This window comes from Prunus persica, chromosome G2, assembly GCF_000346465.2.
Source record: "Prunus persica cultivar Lovell chromosome G2, Prunus_persica_NCBIv2, whole genome shotgun sequence".
NCBI classification, from domain to species: Eukaryota; Viridiplantae; Streptophyta; class Magnoliopsida; order Rosales; family Rosaceae; genus Prunus; species Prunus persica.
In genome coordinates, this window is record NC_034010.1 from 18,591,121 (window position 1) to 18,612,417 (window position 21,297).

The 21,297-nt window shown below is 37.3% G+C and overlaps 3 protein-coding genes across 3 annotated transcripts; 2 read left to right on the forward strand and 1 right to left on the reverse strand.

Annotated features, from left to right (window-relative positions):
• LOC18771460 (receptor like protein 30) lies at positions 1,251–1,841 on the forward strand. The gene has a single exon (XM_007204347.1). It carries the CDS (start codon positions 1,251–1,253, stop codon positions 1,839–1,841), a length of 591 nt encoding a protein of 196 aa, XP_007204409.1.
• On the forward strand, positions 2,401–4,666 carry LOC109947396 (receptor-like protein 12). The gene has a single exon (XM_020557354.1). It carries the CDS (start codon positions 2,401–2,403, stop codon positions 4,531–4,533), a length of 2,133 nt encoding a protein of 710 aa, XP_020412943.1. The 3' UTR covers positions 4,534–4,666.
• LOC18771422 (plasma membrane ATPase 1) lies at positions 4,767–11,861 on the reverse strand. Its single transcript, XM_007204457.2, has 21 exons — positions 11,407–11,861; positions 11,142–11,261; positions 10,926–11,024; positions 10,553–10,690; positions 10,203–10,337; positions 9,798–9,977; positions 9,440–9,646; positions 9,174–9,293; positions 8,645–8,764; positions 8,422–8,544; positions 8,224–8,328; positions 7,998–8,142; positions 7,719–7,883; positions 7,397–7,635; positions 7,266–7,298; positions 7,087–7,168; positions 6,841–7,001; positions 6,326–6,538; positions 5,838–6,020; positions 5,508–5,686; positions 4,767–5,393 (listed from the first exon to the last, which is right to left on the reverse strand). Exons 1-21 carry the CDS (start codon positions 11,458–11,460, stop codon positions 5,297–5,299), a joined length of 2,898 nt encoding a protein of 965 aa, XP_007204519.1. The 5' UTR covers positions 11,461–11,861; the 3' UTR covers positions 4,767–5,296.

The following is a 21,297-nucleotide window of genomic DNA, read 5'->3' on the forward strand; positions in this document are numbered from 1 at the left end:
CCCAGTTGAAGATGAAAAACCTAGTAGAAGTGATTTTGAAATTTTGGCCCCTCCATACTAAGAATCCTAGCTCCGCCACTGCCACTACCTCCCCCACCATCACCCACAAACCACCAACGCCACCACCATTGCCATCACCACCACCGTCATCACCCTTAAACCCTTTGTTTTTTGAGTGCTATAAACTCCATTAAAATCAATAATAAAACTCTAACAAGCTCAATTAAAATGTATACACGAATTTAGTCAAAATCTATGTAGAGTTTGTAGAATTCAGTCAAACTCAATTGAATTCAATTAAACTCCATCAATAACTCTAACAATTGATTTAATTTAATTTAATTTATATAAATCTCTAACAATCAAATTTAATTTCTAAATCTCAACCTTTGAATTTTTTTTTTTTAAAGACAAGCAATAGTCTACATTATAAGGGGAGAGGGGTTTCTCACACATGCTATCAAATGCCATGGAGTTCGAACTTGAGATCACTGATCTACAAGTCAAAATCCTTTTCTACTGGACTAGATCGCGTTGTGTTTTAATTATCTTAGATGTAAGCCATTTTCACAAGATGTCAAGTGCATGAAAATGAGAAGTTATTATTTGTTTCACCTGTTTAATCTCATCACAGCAACTACGTCGCAACAACCCTTCACAACACAATGATGTCGAAATAAGACCAACGAAGCAAACAGTATGAGAACACACAGATTCGTACGATTTTTATTTTCGTTTATTTGAGTAATTTTATACTCTTTAGTCAAAAAAAGTATCTCTTGGTAAGAAAAGAGATACAGCGACACAATGTGAAACAGAGAAGATGGTGCTCATCCATCTGCTTTTAACTTATGCTCTGACACAATTGAATTCAATCAAATTGCACCTCCTGCTCATAATCAAACCGCGTCGAGTGTGATGTCCAGACAGGCCATGTCTCTATCAACCCTAACAGCAGCCTCTTCAGTGTTCACACTACCAACCCGCGATAAAGTGAAGACATTGTTTTAGTATGGAACTGCTATCATGTTTAAACTTGTGATCTATCTCACCCCATTCTAAACTTATCAGTTGACTTGAAGAAGTCATGCAAATGTTTGGAACTTAATCTTGTGGTGAAATTATTGCTCCTCATGCCAGTCAGTCAATAAACAGGTCTCTCACCTTGCATTTCCCTACAGGTTTATCTCAAGAGTGCAAAATAAAGTTTTAAAAACACCATGTGTTTTTTTAATGTGTCCATTGGCAATATGCTTTCAAAACTAGTTGTTGTGGTGGTGTGGTTTCATCTTGTGGTTATTGCCAACTCTTTGCACTCTTTGCAGCAGCAGCAGCCATCATGCCATGATGACGAAAGCTCTGCTTTGCTGCAATTCATGCAAAGCTTTATGTATGCATCTGCTTCATTTTACAATGGCAACTGCTGTTCATGGGACGGCGTGGATTGTGATGAGGAGACAGGCCATGTGATCGGACTTGATCTTAGTAGCAGTGGTCTTTACGGATCCATCAACTCCAACAGCAGCCTCTTCCGTCTTGTTCATCTTCAGAGACTGAACCTTGCTAATAATGACTTCAATTACTCTCAAATTCCTAGTAGCATTAGGAATTTTCCAAGGCTCACTTATCTCAACCTCTCTGCCTCCTCCTTTTCTGGTCGAGTTCCATCGGAAGTTTCACACTTGTCCAAGTTGTTATCCCTCGATCTATCTCTCAATCTTGATAGATTTTCTGGTGAAAAATTGTTGAAACTCCATCCATCCAATATGAGAAGCCTAGTTCAGAACTTAACTAGTCTAGAAAAGCTTGATCTCAGTTACATTAATATTGTGAGAATGTGAAAGTAAAGAGTCCCACATTGGAAAGTTGAGAAACCTAGCAAGGGCTTATAAGGAGTTGGGTTACTCCCCCCATTGCCAATTGGTTTTGGGGTGGAACCTCAACTTCCTTCATGGTATCAGAGCGGGTTGCCCACGTGTGAAAGCCCAACGGCCACACGTGCTCCACGTCACCCAAAATGTGTTGTCAAAGAGTCCCACATTGGAAAGTTGAGAAACCTAGCAAGGGCTTATAAGGAGTTGAGCTACTCCCCCCATTGCCAATTGGTTTTGGGGTGGAACCTCAACTTCCTTCATGGTATCAGAGCGGGTTGCCCACGTGTGAAAGCCCAACGGCCACACGTGCTCCACGTCACCCAAAATGTGTTGTCCACGTGTTAGGCTTGAAAATTCGCCACACGTGCAGGGGCGTGTGAGAATGTGAAGGTAAAGAGTCCCACATTGGAAAGTTGAGAAACCTAGCAAGGGCTTATAAGGAGTTGGGTTACTCCCCCCATTGCCAATTGGTTTTGGGGTGGAACCTCAACTTCCTTCAAATATATCTTCGATAGTGCCCAATTCCATGGCAAATTTATCATTTTTGATATTCCTGGCACTTGAGAACTGTGAGCTGTTCGGTGAATTCCCAGCAAGAACTTTCAAATTACAAAACCTACGTCATCTGAATGTGGAACACAACCAGGGTCTTACTGGTTATATGCCTGAACTTAATCGAAGTAGTCTTCTCATGTCACTGAGACTTGGGTATACTAGGATTTTCGTAAACTTGCGTTCAATCGCAAAGCTTGATTTGTTGCAAGAATTGGATGCGCCTGCATGCAATTTTTCAGAAGGGTTGGTTCCAGTTTCACTAGGTAATCTTAGGCAGGTCACTTATCTTGACATTTCTGCAAACCAATTTGGAGGTCCAATTCCTGATTCGTTGGCAAACCTTACCCAGCTCACTCATCTTTTGCTTCAAGAAAATCAGTTCACTGGTCCAATCCCACCTTGGCTAGGTAACCTTACTAGACTAACTCATCTAAATTTTGATAGAAATAAATTAAATAGTTCCATTCCCAAGTCACTATCCAATCTCATGAATCTCCAGCGACTTCATCTATATGAAAATAGACTCAGCGGTACAGTTGAGTTTCACATGTTTCTCAAGCTACACAATCTCAAGGAACTCCTTCTAGGTTATAATAATTTATACTTGCTCATTGAATCGAGAACTATGAACGTAACTATTCCACAGTTCAGGAGTCTGGGACTGGGTTCATGCAACCTAAGAGGGTTCCCAGATTTCCTGAGATATCAAGAAAACTTGCAGTGGTTGGGGCTTCATGGAAACAAAATACGTGGCCAAGTACCGAAATGGATCTGGAATGCAAGCACAGAAACTTTGAAGTACATCGACATGTCATCCAACATGCTATTCGGAGAACTACCTATACCTTCGCCAAATGTCGAATACTATCAAATTTCAAACAACCTCTTAACTGGACAAGTTTCACCATTGATTTGCAGTTTGAGGCAACTTCAGTTTCTTGATTTGTCGAATAACAGATTGAGTGGCACGCTTCCGCAGTGTCTTGGGAACTTCAGTAATGGTCTGCAAGTTTTGAATCTTGGGAACAACTCTTTTCATGGCATTCTTCCTCAAACATATACCATGGCTAGCAGAAGCAATCTGAGAATGATTGATGTTAGTCATAACCAATTGCAAGGGCAACTACCAAGGTCATTGGCGAATTGTGTGATGCTTGAGTTTATGGTGCTGTCAAGAAATAAATTCAATGACGTTTTCCCCTTGTGGCTTGGGACTCTCCCAAGGTTAAAAATTTTAGCCATGGACCATAATGAGTTCTATGATGTGATAGGCAAGCCCCAGAAGAATCATCATTTCCTCGAGTTGCACTTTCTTGATCTGTCTTACAATAATTTCACAGGTGAGTTTCCACTTGAATACATTTTCTCTGGGAATGGCATGAGAATCAGTCTAAACCAGCCCAAATATATGAAGGCAGTCATATTTGTTTACATTTATTACGGTTCTATAACTTCTATAATAGATCCGTACTCAAGTACAATAACAAATAAAGGTGTGGAGAGATACTTTCCAAAGATTCGAGAAGACTTTACGGCCATTCATCTCTCAAGCAACAAATTTGAAGGAAGGATTCCTGAATTTATTGGGAACCTAAAAGGGCTTCGCTCACTCAATATGTCCAACAACATTCTCACTGGTTCCATCCCATTATCATTGGGGAGCTTAACACAGCTTGAATCATTAGACCTCTCACACAACCATCTCTCAGGAGAAATCCCTCAACAACTAGGGCAGCTTACCTTCCTTGGAAAATTTAATGTCTCTCACAACAATCTTACAGGTCCTATACCACAAGGAAGGCAACTTACTACATTCGATAGCACTTCATATGAGGGAAACCCTGGATTGTGTGGAGGTCCATTGCAAAACAAATACGGAGTTGCTAAGACCCCTCAACAGCCGCCTTCAAGCGTGGAACAAAATGATTCAGGCTCAGCTGGAGCATTTGAATTTGATTGGAAATTTGTTTTGGCGGGATTGGGAAGCGGGTTGGTCGTTGGAGTGGTTCTTGCGGACGTTGCAATCACAAGGAGGAAGGAGTTGTTTGTTAAGATTGTTGGAATGATCAGACTGATGATAACCAAAGGGGAGAGCTGGGAATGAATAAATTGAGTTTACAAATTAGGCTTTGCATCTGCTGTTGTTCTCTGTTTTCTCTGTGTTCTGTGCTTTTTTCCTTCTCCTTCTACCCTTTGTAGAGTCTGTAGTGCAGTCTGCATTTCTGTTGATGTTGGTCTGGCACCACTATGGAATAAATAAAAATCTGTGTGTGCTCCTACTGTTATTTGTATTTGTTTGTGTGCTTGATCTTTTGGTTTATTTGTTTTTCTGTTTTAAGTATACATGTGTTTTTCTTATTACCAATCACTTCTACTGTTACGGTTTTGGATGATTTAATATTGATTAGATTTATTACTTCTTTTTTCTTTCCCTGTTGCCTTTACAATTTGATGTTGCATATGCCTTTAGATTTTAGTTACACTCGTTTAACTTTGTGCTTTCCTCTAGATTTCAACCAAGTTCTGTTTTACACAGAACATTGCAGCTGTGGTGTGGTTTGATATCTGCAATTCCTCTGTGTCAAACATCATGAGCTCTAAGATGAATGAGAGACAAAGAAGTCCACAAACTTGTTTCCGGTGGTGTTTGGTGTTCTTGTAAGAAAAAAGCGACAGCGAGAGTGTCTCCATATCGACACATGTTTTAAATAACTGCAATTCCATTTGACTTGTTATATAGATATCATCATGAAATACATCAATCTTATTCAAAATCCAGCTTGGACTTGGTATTTGTTAACGAATACATGAAGAACGTATATGTATAAAGGAGAATGTGAATGGGATCACTATCCAGATCACAGCAGTTAGACAGTGTAGTGTTGGTTAATGGCGTCGATATCTAAACCCTTAAGCTTGGCAAATGACTCAACCTTGCCTTTGAGAGTGTGAAGCTCCCTCAACCTGCAATATCAAAAACCCAAAGTAAGAAACCGAAGGATAAGCAAATAGGCAAATGAATTCTCATTATATCTTCGCATTGAACTCGGCTATTATCTCTACCATTGTAAGCTTTACCTTGCAATCTCTGCCCGCCTTTTAGCTTCTTCTGCCATGAGATTAATGTCCCTAAAAGTGTTCCTCTCCGAAAACATTTTTCTTTCGACAGATTGGAGTCCATGTAGTGTTCTCTGTTCAGTTGCCCATGCAGCCTCACGAGCTTCCTTTCCAAAGTCGTTTTTGCTGGTAAATGCGGTCTGGTAAGATGGATAAAAGCATACCAAATCAGTCTTAACTAAGGAGTTCATGATGATTAAAGGTATACAATAGTTTCGTTCATCGCCATTGTATATTTTATGAGAAGTTTGTTTACAGTATTAAGCAATCAAGGTGAAGTCAGGTACTCACTCTTTGATCTACTACCAAACCCCATGCCTGGCCACTGAGAGCATAACGGACAGCAAATTTGATGGGATCAAGGAGCATGTAAATGATAATATTGTACAACCAAATTATACCAGTCCATCCCCAACCAATACTTCTGATGTTAGTAAATTTCCAGGTTGCAGTGGCAGATATCACAGTCGCAACCTGCAAACAATTATTCACCATCAAAAATATTTCGAAACATAGGAATTACAAGGGTAATATCAAGATAGGAACTGAATTTGAGACATTCTCACATCTCACATAAACTATAGGCAATAAATCAGAAAATATCCACTTCAAGAAAAGTAAAAAAATTGAGGGGATGTGTTTTAGAATGGTGTTCAGTTGACCAAAATAGGTCCTTTTTTTTGTATTAATTAAGCTAGTTTTTATGGTCTGTTTCAGAAACCATATTATCCTATAGTTGGCAGAAATTATGTTTCATGTAACCATTATAAATTCATTACCAGTTGAGCAACGATGAAGGCAATAACAAGCAAAAAGCCAGGTCTTTCGGTGAAAGACCAACCCCGGGAGCGAGTGACAAATATCAAGGCCTGGCTGATGGTGCTGATTTGAAGATACAGAGCCGACGACATCTGGTCGTTTAGTTTAGCAGCAACTTTCTTATTTGTCATATTAAAATGGTGTTGATTGAAGTCTCCAACACCAAATTTTTCCTGCAAGAAGAAAGGTCAGTGTCCAAAGTCAAGAAAGTAATGAAAATCTATCCACCATTTCATCTATTCTTTAAGTGAACATACAATAGACTTTGCAATGAGCTTATCAGCTGTAGAATACAACCCTATTTTAAATAACAAAAGACATAACTTCTTTTGTAACAAAAACACTTGGGAAGAAAACAATCATGTCTGCTATGTATAAAATTTAAAAGGGCACCCTGAATTTTGTTAGCCAACCACAAAAGTTCGAAGTTTTATGAAATTCTTCACAACATGACAAGAAAAGGGAGGCCATTTACCGGAAAGAAGTTGGTTTCATACGATATCCAGAAGAACAAAACAGTCGTTAGACCCAGGTAACCACCAAGAGCAATTCCAGTTACAAAAATTTCACTGAGCTTCCAACTGTCGGGAAATGGAGACGGTTTGACCCTATCTTTCGATATGGTCATGATAGTACCTATCAGCAAGCTAACAAGTTAGGTAATGAGCAGGAGCAAAAATTCATTAAATGGATGGAAAAGGGTAAAACTAGAAAAGCTAACCATCATTAAGAACAGCAATGACAAGAACCATGAAAGGAGGAAAGTCGAATTTCCAGAAGACAGCCAGCAACATAAAACCGAGCTATAATACACATTTATGTTGGAAATGGGATTAGATTGATGGCAAGAAACATTCTATAAGATTCCATATAAAAATAGTAACTTAAATGGAAGCTTACCACAATACGTATGGTGATCGACACAGCATATATCTGGGAAGGGGAAACAAGAAAAAGAAACTAAGCAGGTGTTCTGGACAATTAAATATTTTACTAAGTAGTTCATGGATGTTTTGAAATCATTAGGTTACCGTATAGTTTTTCATTCTCTGGAAGATAGCACGACTTGTTAACACAGCACTAATGATTACACTCAATCCAGGTTCTGTTAAAACTATATCAGAAGCACTGCGGGCAGCATCTGTGGAATCTGCTACTGCAATTCCAATGTCAGCTTTCTTTAAGGCAGGGGCATCATTCACTCCATCACCAGTCATTCCACAGATATGTTTTCTAGCTTGTAATCTCTTCACAATCTCATATTTATGCTCTGAAGGGAAAGAAAGATATGATGAGAAACAGAATAAAACAATCAAATCCACAGCGCTTAAACAATAAAAGAACAAGACAAACCAGGAAAGACGCCAGCAAAACCATCAGCTTTTTCAATGAGTTCATCAATGGGGATGGTAGCAAGATCCCCATCCTTACTTTCACCAAGCAGAGCTGAAGAGGGATACATGTTTGTGCCCATCCCAAGCCTCCTTCCTGTTTCCTTACCAATTGCAAGTTGGTCCCCTGCAAATGGTGATGCATGAAGGTTACATCTCTAATAGCTTATGGTGAAACTGTATATGGAGGAAAAAGAAAAAGCCAGTAAAAATAAAAAAATCTAAGATCAGTGGCATGTACCAGTGATCATTTTAACATTGACACCAAGATCCAGAGCTCTTCTGATTGTTTCAGCACTATCATGGCGAGGAGGGTCAAAGAGTGGGAGAAGGCCAACAAATTCCCAGGGGCCACCAGGACTATCTTTGGTTCCAGCTGGTACTTCCTGGAGGAAATCTCTGTCTCAAAAATCTAAACCAAAAAACATGTCCACCAGGCTGTAAAGAATTCAAATGACATTAATTACCTGACGGGCAACACCAAGGGATCGTAGTCCACGTTCAGCAAACTTGTCAATCATTGTATGTACCTTCTTTTCAATTTCTGATTTGTTATGTGCCAGATGAAGAATCTGCATAACATACATTTGATTAGAGCTCAAAAATTTTGTAAGCAATCTTAAGGTTTACAGGACTGCTGAAATTTTTTGACTTCAGTATTTCACCTGCTCTGGTGCACCCTTGCTGACCCTGTGCATTTTACCAGCAGCATCAGTATATGTAAGTGCAGTTCTTTTATCAGTAGGATTGAAAGGAAGGAAGTGAATTTCTCTGATTCCAGCTCGTGCCTTCAAAAGTTGACATAAGAATTACATAAAAAAAATCAGCCCAAAACTAAAGATAAGACTACTAAAATCAATGATTTAGAAAGAGTAATTTGAACAATACCTCCTTAGGGTCTGCCAACATTGAAACAATTGCAGTATCAATAGCATCTTGATTCTCTAATCTCGATGCTCTTGCAGCCATAAGTATAACCTGATCCTTGTCAACACCTTTCGTGAAAACCTGCCGTGACATGGATAACATCAAAATAAATTAAAATGGCAACATATTGATCTTTCATTAAAAGGCTTTCATTATAAGAAAAAGTGTAATCTTTCATTTACCAGGGGAAAAAGAAGAAGAAAGCATGAGCTTTCGATTCATATCTAGGAATAATTAGTAAAAGTTCTCTTAATATGCATTAGCAAAAATTTGCTGCCTTGATCTTCACTGATCACCTAAGATGTGTAATTGTCTAATGGACATCACTTAATTTAAGTGTGTAAAATATGTTGGTTTTGGTACATCTCTCTTCCTGTGATGTGTGTCGGTGACTGAACTTACAAAAATATGTTCCTAAGGGTGAAGTATTTACTATGTTTTATGTTGTTCCATTGCTTTTAAAGTGAGTTGAAGGGAACACAAGTAATACCTCAACCATGTTTTTGTCCACTGTAAGCTTGTTAAGTGTCAGTGTCCCTGTTTTATCACTGCATAGTACATCCATTCCAGCCATTTCTTCGATGGCAGTCATTCTCTTTGTTATGGCACCCTGCAAAAAACATGGATTTCTATTATGCACCTTTGAATTTAAATAGGAATATCTGCACCTTTGAATTTAAATAGGAATATCTATTAAATATCTTCAATTTTATCTTCCAAATCAATCTCTGTAGTGGAGTTTGTGCAATCACAAACCTGCTGAGACAAACGATGTGAACCAATGGCCATTGTAACAGAAAGAACAGTTGGCATAGCAATAGGGATCCCACCAATTAGGAGGACAAGTAGGTTATCAATACCAACACGGTATTCCCTCCCATGAATTCCATATATTACTACAATTTCAATCACCATTCCAACAGCAATGGAACAGATGCAGAAGTTTCCAATTGATGTTAAAACCTGCAACCATGAAATCATTATTACCATTTGTTATTGTTTAGCACATGCGACATTAGTTATTATTACAATGTGGAGAAGTTTTTCCATAACTGCTAGAAAACTTTCATTTTTCAGAACCCAACACTCAACACAAAATGGCTTATAAAAGAACCTGCTGGAAATGGCCAACATGTGTTGTGTTTTCCACAAGATGAGCTGCCTTTCCAAAGAAAGTGTGAACTCCAGTTGCAATAACAACTGCTTCAATCTCTCCCTGCTTGCATGTTGATCCCGAGTAAACCCCGTCACCAGGATTTTTGGTCACTGGCAGTGATTCTCCAGTAAGAGCAGACTACAAGTGAAAAGGAAAATTTCAATTTCCGGGAAAAGCTGATACTACACTATATCAATAATATTCCTAGATTTCAGATAAAAAGCTTGTAAACTTAAGTGAGAAACAGGAAAGCATGTGGAGAAGATTGTTGACTCTATCTCATTAACAGATATCTTTTTTCCAACATGGTCTATTCTGTGGCATCTAACATATATACACACTTATCTTATTTTATTGATTTACCTGATCAATCTTTAAAGGATCTCCTTCAAGAAGACGTGCATCAGCAGGAACGATATCACCAAGTTTGATGCTAATTATGTCTCCAGGAACCAATACAGCTGCATCTTCTTCAGCCCATTTTCCATCACGCAGGACCTGGTAAGCATTCATAGGTCAAAACAAAGTAGAAACAAGATGCTAATTCGTAGTTTCTTACTACATGAAAGGAATTCCAATCTATCTTGAGCAATTTTAATCATTGACCAGTCCAAGTAAGGCTAATGTAGGCAAGAGCTTCAACAAGAAACAAAAGAAGAAAGGGAAGGTCAAACTGCAAAGCTAGCTTATCCAAAAGACATCAAGAGAAAGACCTTTGCTTTTGGGGCCAACCGAGCCATAAGAGCAGCAGCTGCATTTCCTGCATTGTTTTCCTCTATAAAACTGATGGTAGAATTGATAACGAGGAGGACCAGGATGCCAAAAAAATCATGGTAATCAGCTGGTTTTGACTGCACCCAAAAAAAAAAAAAAAAAAAAAAAAGAGGTTATGTCAGAATCATGGAACTGTAGATTCATTGCACTGAAGAAAATCACTCCCAATTTTTTTTTCTTTAAGTATCATATTTTATTTATTTATTCAGAAACGGCCGTCAATGAGATTTGAACTCAGGACCCTCATCAACATAGTGGAAAGTAATAACCATTAGACCAAATGGTCATTGGCCTGAAGTAATATAGACTTACCCCTCCTTGTGTAAAAGCAATGGCTATGATAGCTGCAGCTTCCATAACCCAGGACAGAGGATTCCACATAAAGCCCAAAAACTTTAAGAATTTACTTTCCTATGGATGAACAGAAAGTAGAACAATCAATGAGTGAAGTAGAGGAATGACAACCAGGGTACACATACACATAAACAAATATAAAGAGATATTCATGCGTATCAGTTGGTTTCTGACCTTTTTTTCTTCAAGTTTATTATAGCCAAATAAATCCAACCGCTCTTGGACTTCATCAGAGCTCAAACCATCTCTTGTGCATTTCAGATGGTCAAAAACTTCTTCCAGGGGTACATTCTCCTGCATAAATCACATCCAAGTTTTATCAAGGACTATTCAGCTCCAACTATCAAAATATACAGTAATGAAACATTTTATTTTCTCTCTGCTTTCTGCTGTCAAATTGCAGAACTTGAAACTACTAATAATGCTCATTTGGTCATACCAGATCAACAGCTTCCTTGATGATCGCATCAAGAGCAATCGAGTCCGCCACCATTTTGGATTCCCTTTAGCCTCCTCAACTCCTCGACTAGCAAGTTGTCGGTAAGGAGCCTGCACAGACAGTACTTCATATCAAAATTTGCCTTCTTTTTCCTTTCATTTTCTTTGCAAGGACATAGAACTTATTGCAGGATCACACTATCTATAAACATGATTAACTTTTCCCGGAAATTATATCCCCATAAAAGATACCAACACACAGATTATGGCACCATTAACAAAACAACAGAAAGAAAATGAAGAAGAAAAAAAAAGCCAGCTGATCAACATAAACACAATAGTCAAATCAAAGAAAATTACTAACCAAGAATGTGATTAAATCACAACCCAGAGAAGCCTGTGGTCTGCTAATTAAGCAAAATCCCAGCTCTGCAACATATAAAGCCACAAACTTTCGTTACCCTCTTAGCCTCCCCTGAGCCCAAGAGCCAAAGGAAAGCACTTGGGAGTGTTTGGAGTGAGAGTAGAGCGTGCCAAGAAATGTACAAATGCCTTGGAATATATAGACACACCACACCACCAAGGGACCAACAAAACACAACCAATCAACGTGTTTGGCAAAGTACAATATAAGATGTACCAGTTAAGAAGAGTATGTGAGTGGGTCCAGATGCAAAATGACATCTCCGTCGCTTGTGAAGATCAGCCGGCCAATGCCAGCATAGAGCTCTGCCAACCAAACCAATGCTTTCTTATTTACAATTTTTTTTTTTTTTTTTTTTTTTTGGGTTCAAATGGTTGTTTACTTTGCCGCCATTTGCTGTTGGGGACTTTGGTCGCATCGCAACGTTTCTATTCTGTAGGTTCCGTACGGAGTCCGCAAATTTTCATTTATTAATGTTTCTCTCTCTCTCTCTCTCCAATATTATAATGTCTCTTTTCCCCATTTGATTCTCTTTTTAGAAAAGACAAAGGTTATGAATGAAGTGAAAGAAAGTTGATTTTGCCGAATATTTTAATATACTATAAACTCATAGCAATGATAATTAATTTGCCACACAACGACCGACTTTGATCAAATAAAAATAATTAAAGAACTGTAATGAGCAAATATATGTATAATAAATATCTTTAAGGAACTTGTTGTAAAAGTTTGAAGGTGGAGCCCACAGAGGAAGTTTTCTTGCATCTTTCAGGAACTTTCTCTTCCCTGTATTTATCAATTCAGGAAGTTTCCTTGCATCTTCCAAGAACTTTCCTTCCCTGTATTTATCAATTCAGGAAGTTTCCTTGCATCTTCCAGGAACCTTCCCTTCCCTGTATTTTGCCTAAACATTAGCCTATAAATAGGCATACCAATTGTAAAGGGGAGTGTGACCAACGGAGAAAAGAAAGAAAGGGGAGAATAGAAAAAGAAGAGAGAAGAAGAAGAGAAAAGAAGAGAAAGAAGAAAGAAAAGAAAGAAGAAGAAAGAGAGAGAAAATTCAGTGAGCCTCACACATTGTAAACTCTAAAGTTGTAGCCCTATTATTTTATATAGTGAAAAAGTTACTGCTGCTGCTCTCCGAGGACGTAGGCATAGCCGAACCTCGTTAAATGCTGTGTCTCATCTACTTTACGTGCAGCTCAATATTCATACATATTCCAGGATATTTTTATAACACGTTATCAGCACGAGAAGCTCTCAGGTATAATTTTTGTGCTGCACTATTATCTATACTACTAACCACTAACAAAAATGAACCCTTGGTAATACTAAACATATTATCAGTGGGAGACCGTTACTAATACTAACATTTTTCTTATTTTATTCGGTGGTGGTTTTAACCCCACATTTATTTATTGTATGGTGTAGGTTTAATATCCATACATGCACATTTACTTTATCGCAAATTTATTTTACCGCATATTTATTTTATTTACTGTATGGTGTAGGTTTATTACCCATACAACAGTATTTATTTAAAAGGGTGGTGCGGGTTTATCGTCCACGCCTTTGCTTTTATTTAAATGTATGGAGCAGAATTAGTGCCCATACAAGCACAATTTACTTTACCGCACATTTAATTTTATTTAAAGTATGGTGCGGGATTAACGTCCATACAGCAAGCAATTTAGTTTATGAATTTAATTTACCGCACATTTACATTTATTTAAAAGGGTGGTGCGGGTTTATCGTCCACGCCTTTACTTTTATTTAAATGTATGGAGCAGAATTAATGCCCATACAAGCACATTAACTTTATGAATTTAATTTACCGCACATTTACATTTATTTAAAGTGTGGTGCGGGTTTATCGTCCATACCAGTAATTTATTTATCAGCAATTTATTTTATGGATTAAATGTGTTGTATGATGAGTTTTTACAGTATGCAGATCAGGACCAGAAGTTCCTTGATCCTCATCATACAATTACATCAGGACTTGAAGATCCTTGATGATGATATTAATATGAGAGCTGGCAGTCTCTCCGGTACTGTATTTGTAAACATGTGATCGGACTTAAGGGTCCTTGATCCCTGACATGTAAATAAGGACCTAGAGTTCCTTAATGATGTAACAGTACCGTATTGGTTCATGGTGCCGTACACATGTATGATAACTGTACTGGCAGATGAATAGATACGTATTCATGACTTGATGAATAGTACTATTCACATGAATAGTGACGTATGCATACATATTAACCATTTTGGGTAAACCGTCACTATATACAAAAGGGAACCTGCAGTTTCATGGTGCCGTACACATGGATGATAACTGTACTGGCAGATGAATAGATACGTATTCATGACTTGATGAATAGTACTATTCACATGAATAGTGACGTATGCATAAATATTAACCATTTTGGGTAAACCGTCACTATATACAAAAGGGAACCTGCAGTTCCTTAAACTCATGGATAAGCAATTAAATGAGATGCCAGAAGTTCCTCAAGATATGGACAATTATGTAAGGACTTGAAGTCCAGAAATATGTACAGAAAATTGTAAAAATGTCCATACCATAAGAATATGTGGCTTTGGCCTGAAGTTCAAAATTTACAGTGTTGAGAACCTGAAGTTCCAACAATTAAATGGACAACCCTTGAGGTATTATTGCAAATTGTGGTATGCCACCTATTTCTTTGGCATAAGAAGATGATGAATTTAATAAAGTTCGATTTTGTTATAATCGACACCTCAAAGAAGAAATATATTTTGTGAATTCCGGTTGTTAAGAATACACCGCGAAATGGATAATATTAATATAAACCTCAAATAATGAATTAAGGCTCCCCACATATTTTGTTATATCTGGGCCGGAAGCCCATGGATCCAAATATATGAGAGATCCTGAACTTGAAGTTGTGGGTATATAGTAGTTAATGCTCTTCACTACTATATTGCGATATTATCATGGCTTTTACTCAATTCATATTTCATGTCCATTTGAAAAGGGCAAATAAATTCTAAGTTTGTGCCCAGGCCAAAAGTTCCGGGTTACCATGCGATAAAATATGAAATTTGGGAGAGACAATGTGATTATTTGAACCTATAAGGCACAAGGTTCCAAATCGTCATTTTGAAAAGACGTAAAAACCACAGGTGCAAGTTTAAGAATATGCGCAATTATTATAACAGGAACATACAACAGATAGATTTTTTCCTGCAATGAAGGTGCAGGCCCTGTAAAATCTATAAAATTACATTATGTTCTGGAAGCCTCTGAAGGAAGAGGACGGCGCCTCTTAAGCTTAGCCATGAGCTTCTCGTGGTCTCCCAAAATTCTTTCATTGGAGACCTGCAGCATGTCTAGCCTTCTCAGTGTATCAACAGAGTACGAACTCACCAGTTTCAACAAGGAATTATTCTCAACTTTAAGTTTCTCAACCTCCTGTTAAGACTCATGAAGCATTCTTTGAAGAGACGAATTTTCAGTTGTCAGCTTCTCAACCTCGTTTGCTCTAGCACGCAAACGATCAGCCATGTTAGAAACAGAAGCAGCACTCTGAATGCTAAAAGCCATTGAGTCATCAATAGCCTCTTCCTCTGATCTCCCTGTCAACAACATTTCATCCATTGGAGTAATGAAATTCCTAGCTACTATGACAGTAGTAGCATCATTCATCATCACAGAATCATTAACTGTGAGATGACGATTTTTGGATACAAAGGATGGACGCCAAACTTGGGCGTCATTGGTTGTTGTGGGAGCATCATTTAAATTGAAATAATTTGGGCAGGAAGAAGAGGAAGCCATTTTTTTTTTAAGAAGGTTTCGAAGAAAGTCTTAGAAAAACTAAAGGCTCGGAAAATGAAGGAAGTTGAGTTGAAACGCAGTTTGCAAAGGCAATATCTATAGACGAAAATGTGGCAACTTTTCAGGACCCCAATATCTTCTCGAATCCCCATATTATCTTTTTCTTTCCCAGAGTTCAAAACTTCACGTGGCCTCTAATAATGCTTGTTGGCACTTTCGGCGTTTTTCAAAGTATTATTTTCAAAGCCGATCTTGCTTTACGGATTTCACGGAGCTACTTTTTCAAAAGTATCCCGAGAATCTCGCAATTTTCCTATGGTTAATTTGAAATTCACCGGTTCTACCTATTCATTGTATTTGTGTATAAATGTGTTACTAACGAAATTTTCTTTGCAGAAGACATCCAGTTTACTCCATACCTAGTGATGCGATATCTACTTATTTTTCTTATCAGTAAGCACTCAATATGCCCGAGAAGCAAGACTATCTCTGATCATCCATTCAGGAAGCAAGACTATCCCTGATCATCAGGGAACTGTGAAGGCGACTTATGCTCTAATCTCCTGAGGTCCTTCTAGACTAGGAGAAATGAGAGCTTGTTGTCTGCTCCCACCAGCTTCCTTCCTTGCTTGCTTACCTTACCTTGCAATCAATATCACAATTTTTGTATCTTTTCTTTCTTTTTATAACTCTCTGTTCATAAAGGATTTTATTTCTTTAGAATGAACATCCGAAGAAAGAATCCATGCAGTGATCCTAACTCTGAGAGTTATTTGTTTTTGACAGAGAAAAGAATTGTGATTTTTGCTCTTGCAGGATATAACAAGATCATCAAGCGATACTTTATATTTACTGGGCCGATACGAGCTTGAATGATACTTGAGAAAAGTTTCTCCCATCTAAGGATGTAAGCAATACTTGTGTTATTTTATGCTTATATACCTATTTGATATTTTGTCTTGAAAGGTAACCAAATGGGGAGATAAGTCCGTTCCAAAAGAATGGCTTGTATGTATCCATGAATTATTAACGCAAATTTTACAGATTGCAAGTTGGATACATTGATAATACACTGCACAGATTAAAGTCCCATAAGAACAGAATATGGGTATAGCAGTGATCAATATGATGCACGCCTGTTGCGTAGCAAATGATGTGGATTGAAGTCCCGAAAGGACAATCCTTTGACATGTCAATATTGATATTATGCACGCCTAATGCGTAGCAAATTATATGGGTTAAAGTCCCATAATATGGGTTAAAGTCCCAGAAATTAATTGACATGTATGTATTAATCTGTGGCATACCTGCAGCATGACAGATATATGGGTTCTAAATGTTCCAACTCTCTAAATAGAGATTATCCACTCCCTACTGTAAAATAACGCTCCATTGGAGGTTATAATCCACATTCTCACATAATAAAAGCCCCATGAAGTGGCTTGGGTACCCAAAAGCAAAGAAATGCTTATAATTGATGCATGCGCATGCACATGAGAATGGTGGGATCATGAATTGATGAATGACAATTTTTGGTTTTGGAGTAGCTACTCAAATCATCAATGGGCTGTGTTGATTGGAACCACGTTCAATTATTAAATGTCGACAATATCATTGGCCAAAATGGAACGAGGTAATTCCATTATAAATGAGAATGAACGTGAAAGAACAAACCCACAATACGAACCCCAAAATTTGTTAATACTGAAAGTTATACTTGGGTGTTCGGAATAAAATGGAATATACCTACTTTGTATGACACACTGAATGTTGGGTTTTCTCCATATTTACAGATTCAATTGTGCCCCCCCTTATTACACAATTACGGAGACCAACATATTATCTTTAAGGGTTATTAAATGCACGGAGCATATCGCCAGAAGCGATTTCCTAAAGATGTATAAATAGCTGGGTAAAAGCTATATAATGTGTCATAAAGCTTAATCCCTTTTAGACAAAATCCGTTGAGAGGATTGATATTGCATAAAGCAAGTCCCTAAAGGACATATGCTTGAAGCACAAAATTTGTACTCAATATTAATATGCATAAATTACCTCAGTGAGTACATTGATTATAATGTGATTGCAACACATTAAAGCTTCTGCAGAATTCATGAAATATTTGTCTCGATCGAGCATTATGCCAACGAGATTCTTGCTTATACTAAGAAAGTATTAAAGTATTTTTATGAGGATTATCCGTTGGACACTGTAATGATTTTCCGGAAGTATATTGGACCGGACATCATATTTTCCAGATAGGGCTCAACTTCATCACCATCATTTTGGGATGATGTGAGGTATATTTGATGCTATCTAAGCATAACACCATATACGGGCATATTTTTTTAGTGAACTTATAAATAGCCCAAGTGTTCTAAGATATGCGGACTCAGGAAATCTCTATGGTCGCTTACTGGAAAAAGCTAGTCATGAAGTTTTCAGGGGGAGATATTCATCAGGGGGAGCATGGTATTAATAAAGACCTTCATACACTATTGACTCATAGCAGCAGTGTCAACCATGATATTCAGACAGATGATCAACAGTATGACTTAAAGATATTTTGCCAAGCATCAGGGAGAGCGTGCTGTCAATACAGACCCTTACACACTGTACTCTTTTTCCTTCGTCCAGGTTTTTATCCCACTGGGTTTTTCCTGGCAAGGTTTTAACGAGGCAGTGTCGCACGCGCGTCAATATACACAGAATTTTATGTTACACGTGATTATGTACTCTTTTCCCTTCGACCAGTTTTTGTCCCACTGGGTTTTTACTGGCAAGGTTTTTAACGAGGCATATTCCATATCATTTGTGGTCTCCAAGGGGGAGTGTTGTAAAAGTTTGAAGGTGGAGCCCACAGAGGAAGTTTCCTTGCATCTTCCAGGAACTTTCTCTTCCCTGTATTTATCAATTCAGGAAGTTTCCTTGCATCTTCCAGGAACTTTCCTTCCCTGTATTTATCAATTCAGGAAGTTTCCTTGCATCTTCCAGGAACCTTCCCTTCCCTGTATTTTGCCTAAACATTAGCCTATAAATAGGCATACCAATTGTAAAGGGGAGTGTGACCAACGGAGAAAAGAAAGAAAGGGGAGAAGAGAAAAAGAAGAGAGAAGAAGAAGAGAAAAGAAGAGAAAGAAGAAAGAAAAGAAAGAAGAAGAAAGAGAGAGAAAATTCAGTGAGCCTCACATATTGTAAACTCTAAAGTTGTAGCCCTATTATTTTATATAGTGAAAAAGTTACTGCTGCTGCTCTCCGAGGACATAAGCATAGCCGAACCTCGTTAAATGTTGTGTCTCATCTACTTTACGTGCAGCTCAATATTCATACATATTCCAGGTTATTTTTATAACAGAACTATTATTGTTGAGACTCCAAAAAAGTAATCTTGTACTCTTCTTTGTTTAAATATAAGGAAGAAATTACAGTTTAAGAAGTGCATAATTGTAATTTTTTAAAGTGCCAATAACAACTTTTATATTTTATAATAGTAATTTTTGGGTGATGTGTTATATGCTTCGTTTGTCAATCATAATCATTGAACAAATGGACTCATTTTTGAATATGCGGTCTTATCGAGAATCTAATAGCATAATGCTCAATGCTAAATTTGTGAGACGAGATCATTCCTATTAATTCTTTGGAAACCAGGAATGGAGTGATATTCAAGTCGTTAAACTCTAACAACTCAATTTCAAGTCACTTTCTAAAAAAAATTAATCGAAAAATTACATTTTGCGGAGTGCATCATTAATCTTTTAGAATGTTAATAATAAGGATAATATTAGAGAAATCATCTTTTTTGTACCACAAGAGTAATGTTAGGAATGTCCATTTTTTTTAACATGTCATATTGTTCGTTGTCAATCATAATAATTGAAAGAAATAAACTTATTTTTGAAAGTACGGTATTATCCAGAATCTAACAACATAATAATATGCTCAACTTGTCAGACAAGAAATCATTCCTTGTAATTCTTTGGTGGCCAGAGATAGGAGTCGGTTTCAAGATATTGATACCCCAAGTCCTAGGTCATATACTATATTTTAATTCTGGTGGCTTTGTAGAACATGTCAGTGGAAAGGTTTTTGGCTCATCAATTTCCTCAAGGGCTACATTACAAGGCCGGATTATGGGCTAGTTATTCTACTTTGATCACTACCAAGTCAAGTCAAAATTATGTGTAAAATAGAACAAAAACTTTCGACTTACTGCAACCTAAGTTGCAGAAGAAAAATATGGTCAGCCAGAGCTTTAAACAATGAAGTAGCGATGTCAGTGGGTATAGTTTAATTGGTTAAACTTTCAAATACTTAATGAATATATGTGTAAAATTTCTTTTCCTGATCGCTTATAATAAGATATAAAAAACAAGAAAGAAGAAAACATAGAAGGCTTGAAGAGTATGGGGAGTTTTTCGCAACCACTGTTCAGCCATCGGAAGAAGCAGCTGCTTCACCGAAGGATTCTCTCACTTTGTTTTATTCAGGTTGTTCCCTTTCTTTTTCCTTCTTTTCTTGGTCCTCTAAAATCCATTGTAAACAATTCAATCCCAAGGACGGCTTTGTACGGCATGACCCCATTGCTATATTTTAAGCCATATAAAAAAATTCCCTTTACAATGACAGCTACACAAACCATTTTTGAGTCAAATCACCTCTTCAACTTAGAAAGTACTATTCTAGATACAAATTTGTTAAATAAAAAACAAATTAATTAAAAAGACATTGTATTAGCATTTTAAATTTGCTAAGCTACAAATTTTGGACCTAAACCCTGTAGCTGCATGATGCATATGGCAATTTAGGAATGTGACAAGTCTTATATGAAACCTAATGACATGATTCTCTCAAGGAGTGAAAACTTTTGTCTATTGTCCTCCATGGTATTCTCTTGGAAAAAAAAAAATTATCCAACAATTCCCACCACTAATCGAAGATTCTTCTGTTTTCTTATTTAGAAATATTTTTGTTTTGTATCTGTGGAACCATGGTTATGTTCATAGACACATGTCAAGTATTGAGAATGGTGATAAGAGTACATCTTGAGTTAAAGTGGTGAGCAAAAATGCACTTTTTTTTTTTTAAAACTTTATGATAATTACAACAATCATGGTGTTTTCATAATGTAAGCCAAAGCCAATGATAATGCAATTGCAAAGTCCATTTAGTTCATAAAAAAAATTCCATTTACTTTCTTTTCGCATAATTCAATTAAACAATGACAGTTTACAATTTTATAGCGGCTTGACTCACATCCAATTTATCATTTATTTCAAAATGCATCTGCAAATCAGGTGCCCACCAGCAAAATAAACATTTTCACACCTGTAATTTTCCCCTACTTCTCTGAGGTTCAGATTGAGGCAGAAGAACCAATCTATCTTTTTCATTGCAAATCTAAACTTCCCTGCTGTTATTGGCAACTTAAAATTTGCAAAGCTACACATTTGGGACCCAAAGGCTGTAAAATACATATGCATGCCTGGGCATATGGAACCTAATGAGATGGTTCTCAAGGGTACAAACTTATGTTTCGTTGTCTTCCATGGTAATCCTCTAGGAAAATAGTTAATATAACAATTCCATGGAGAGGAATATTACAAAGGAAGAAATTCCTCAAAAATTCATTCCCTTCTCTAAAG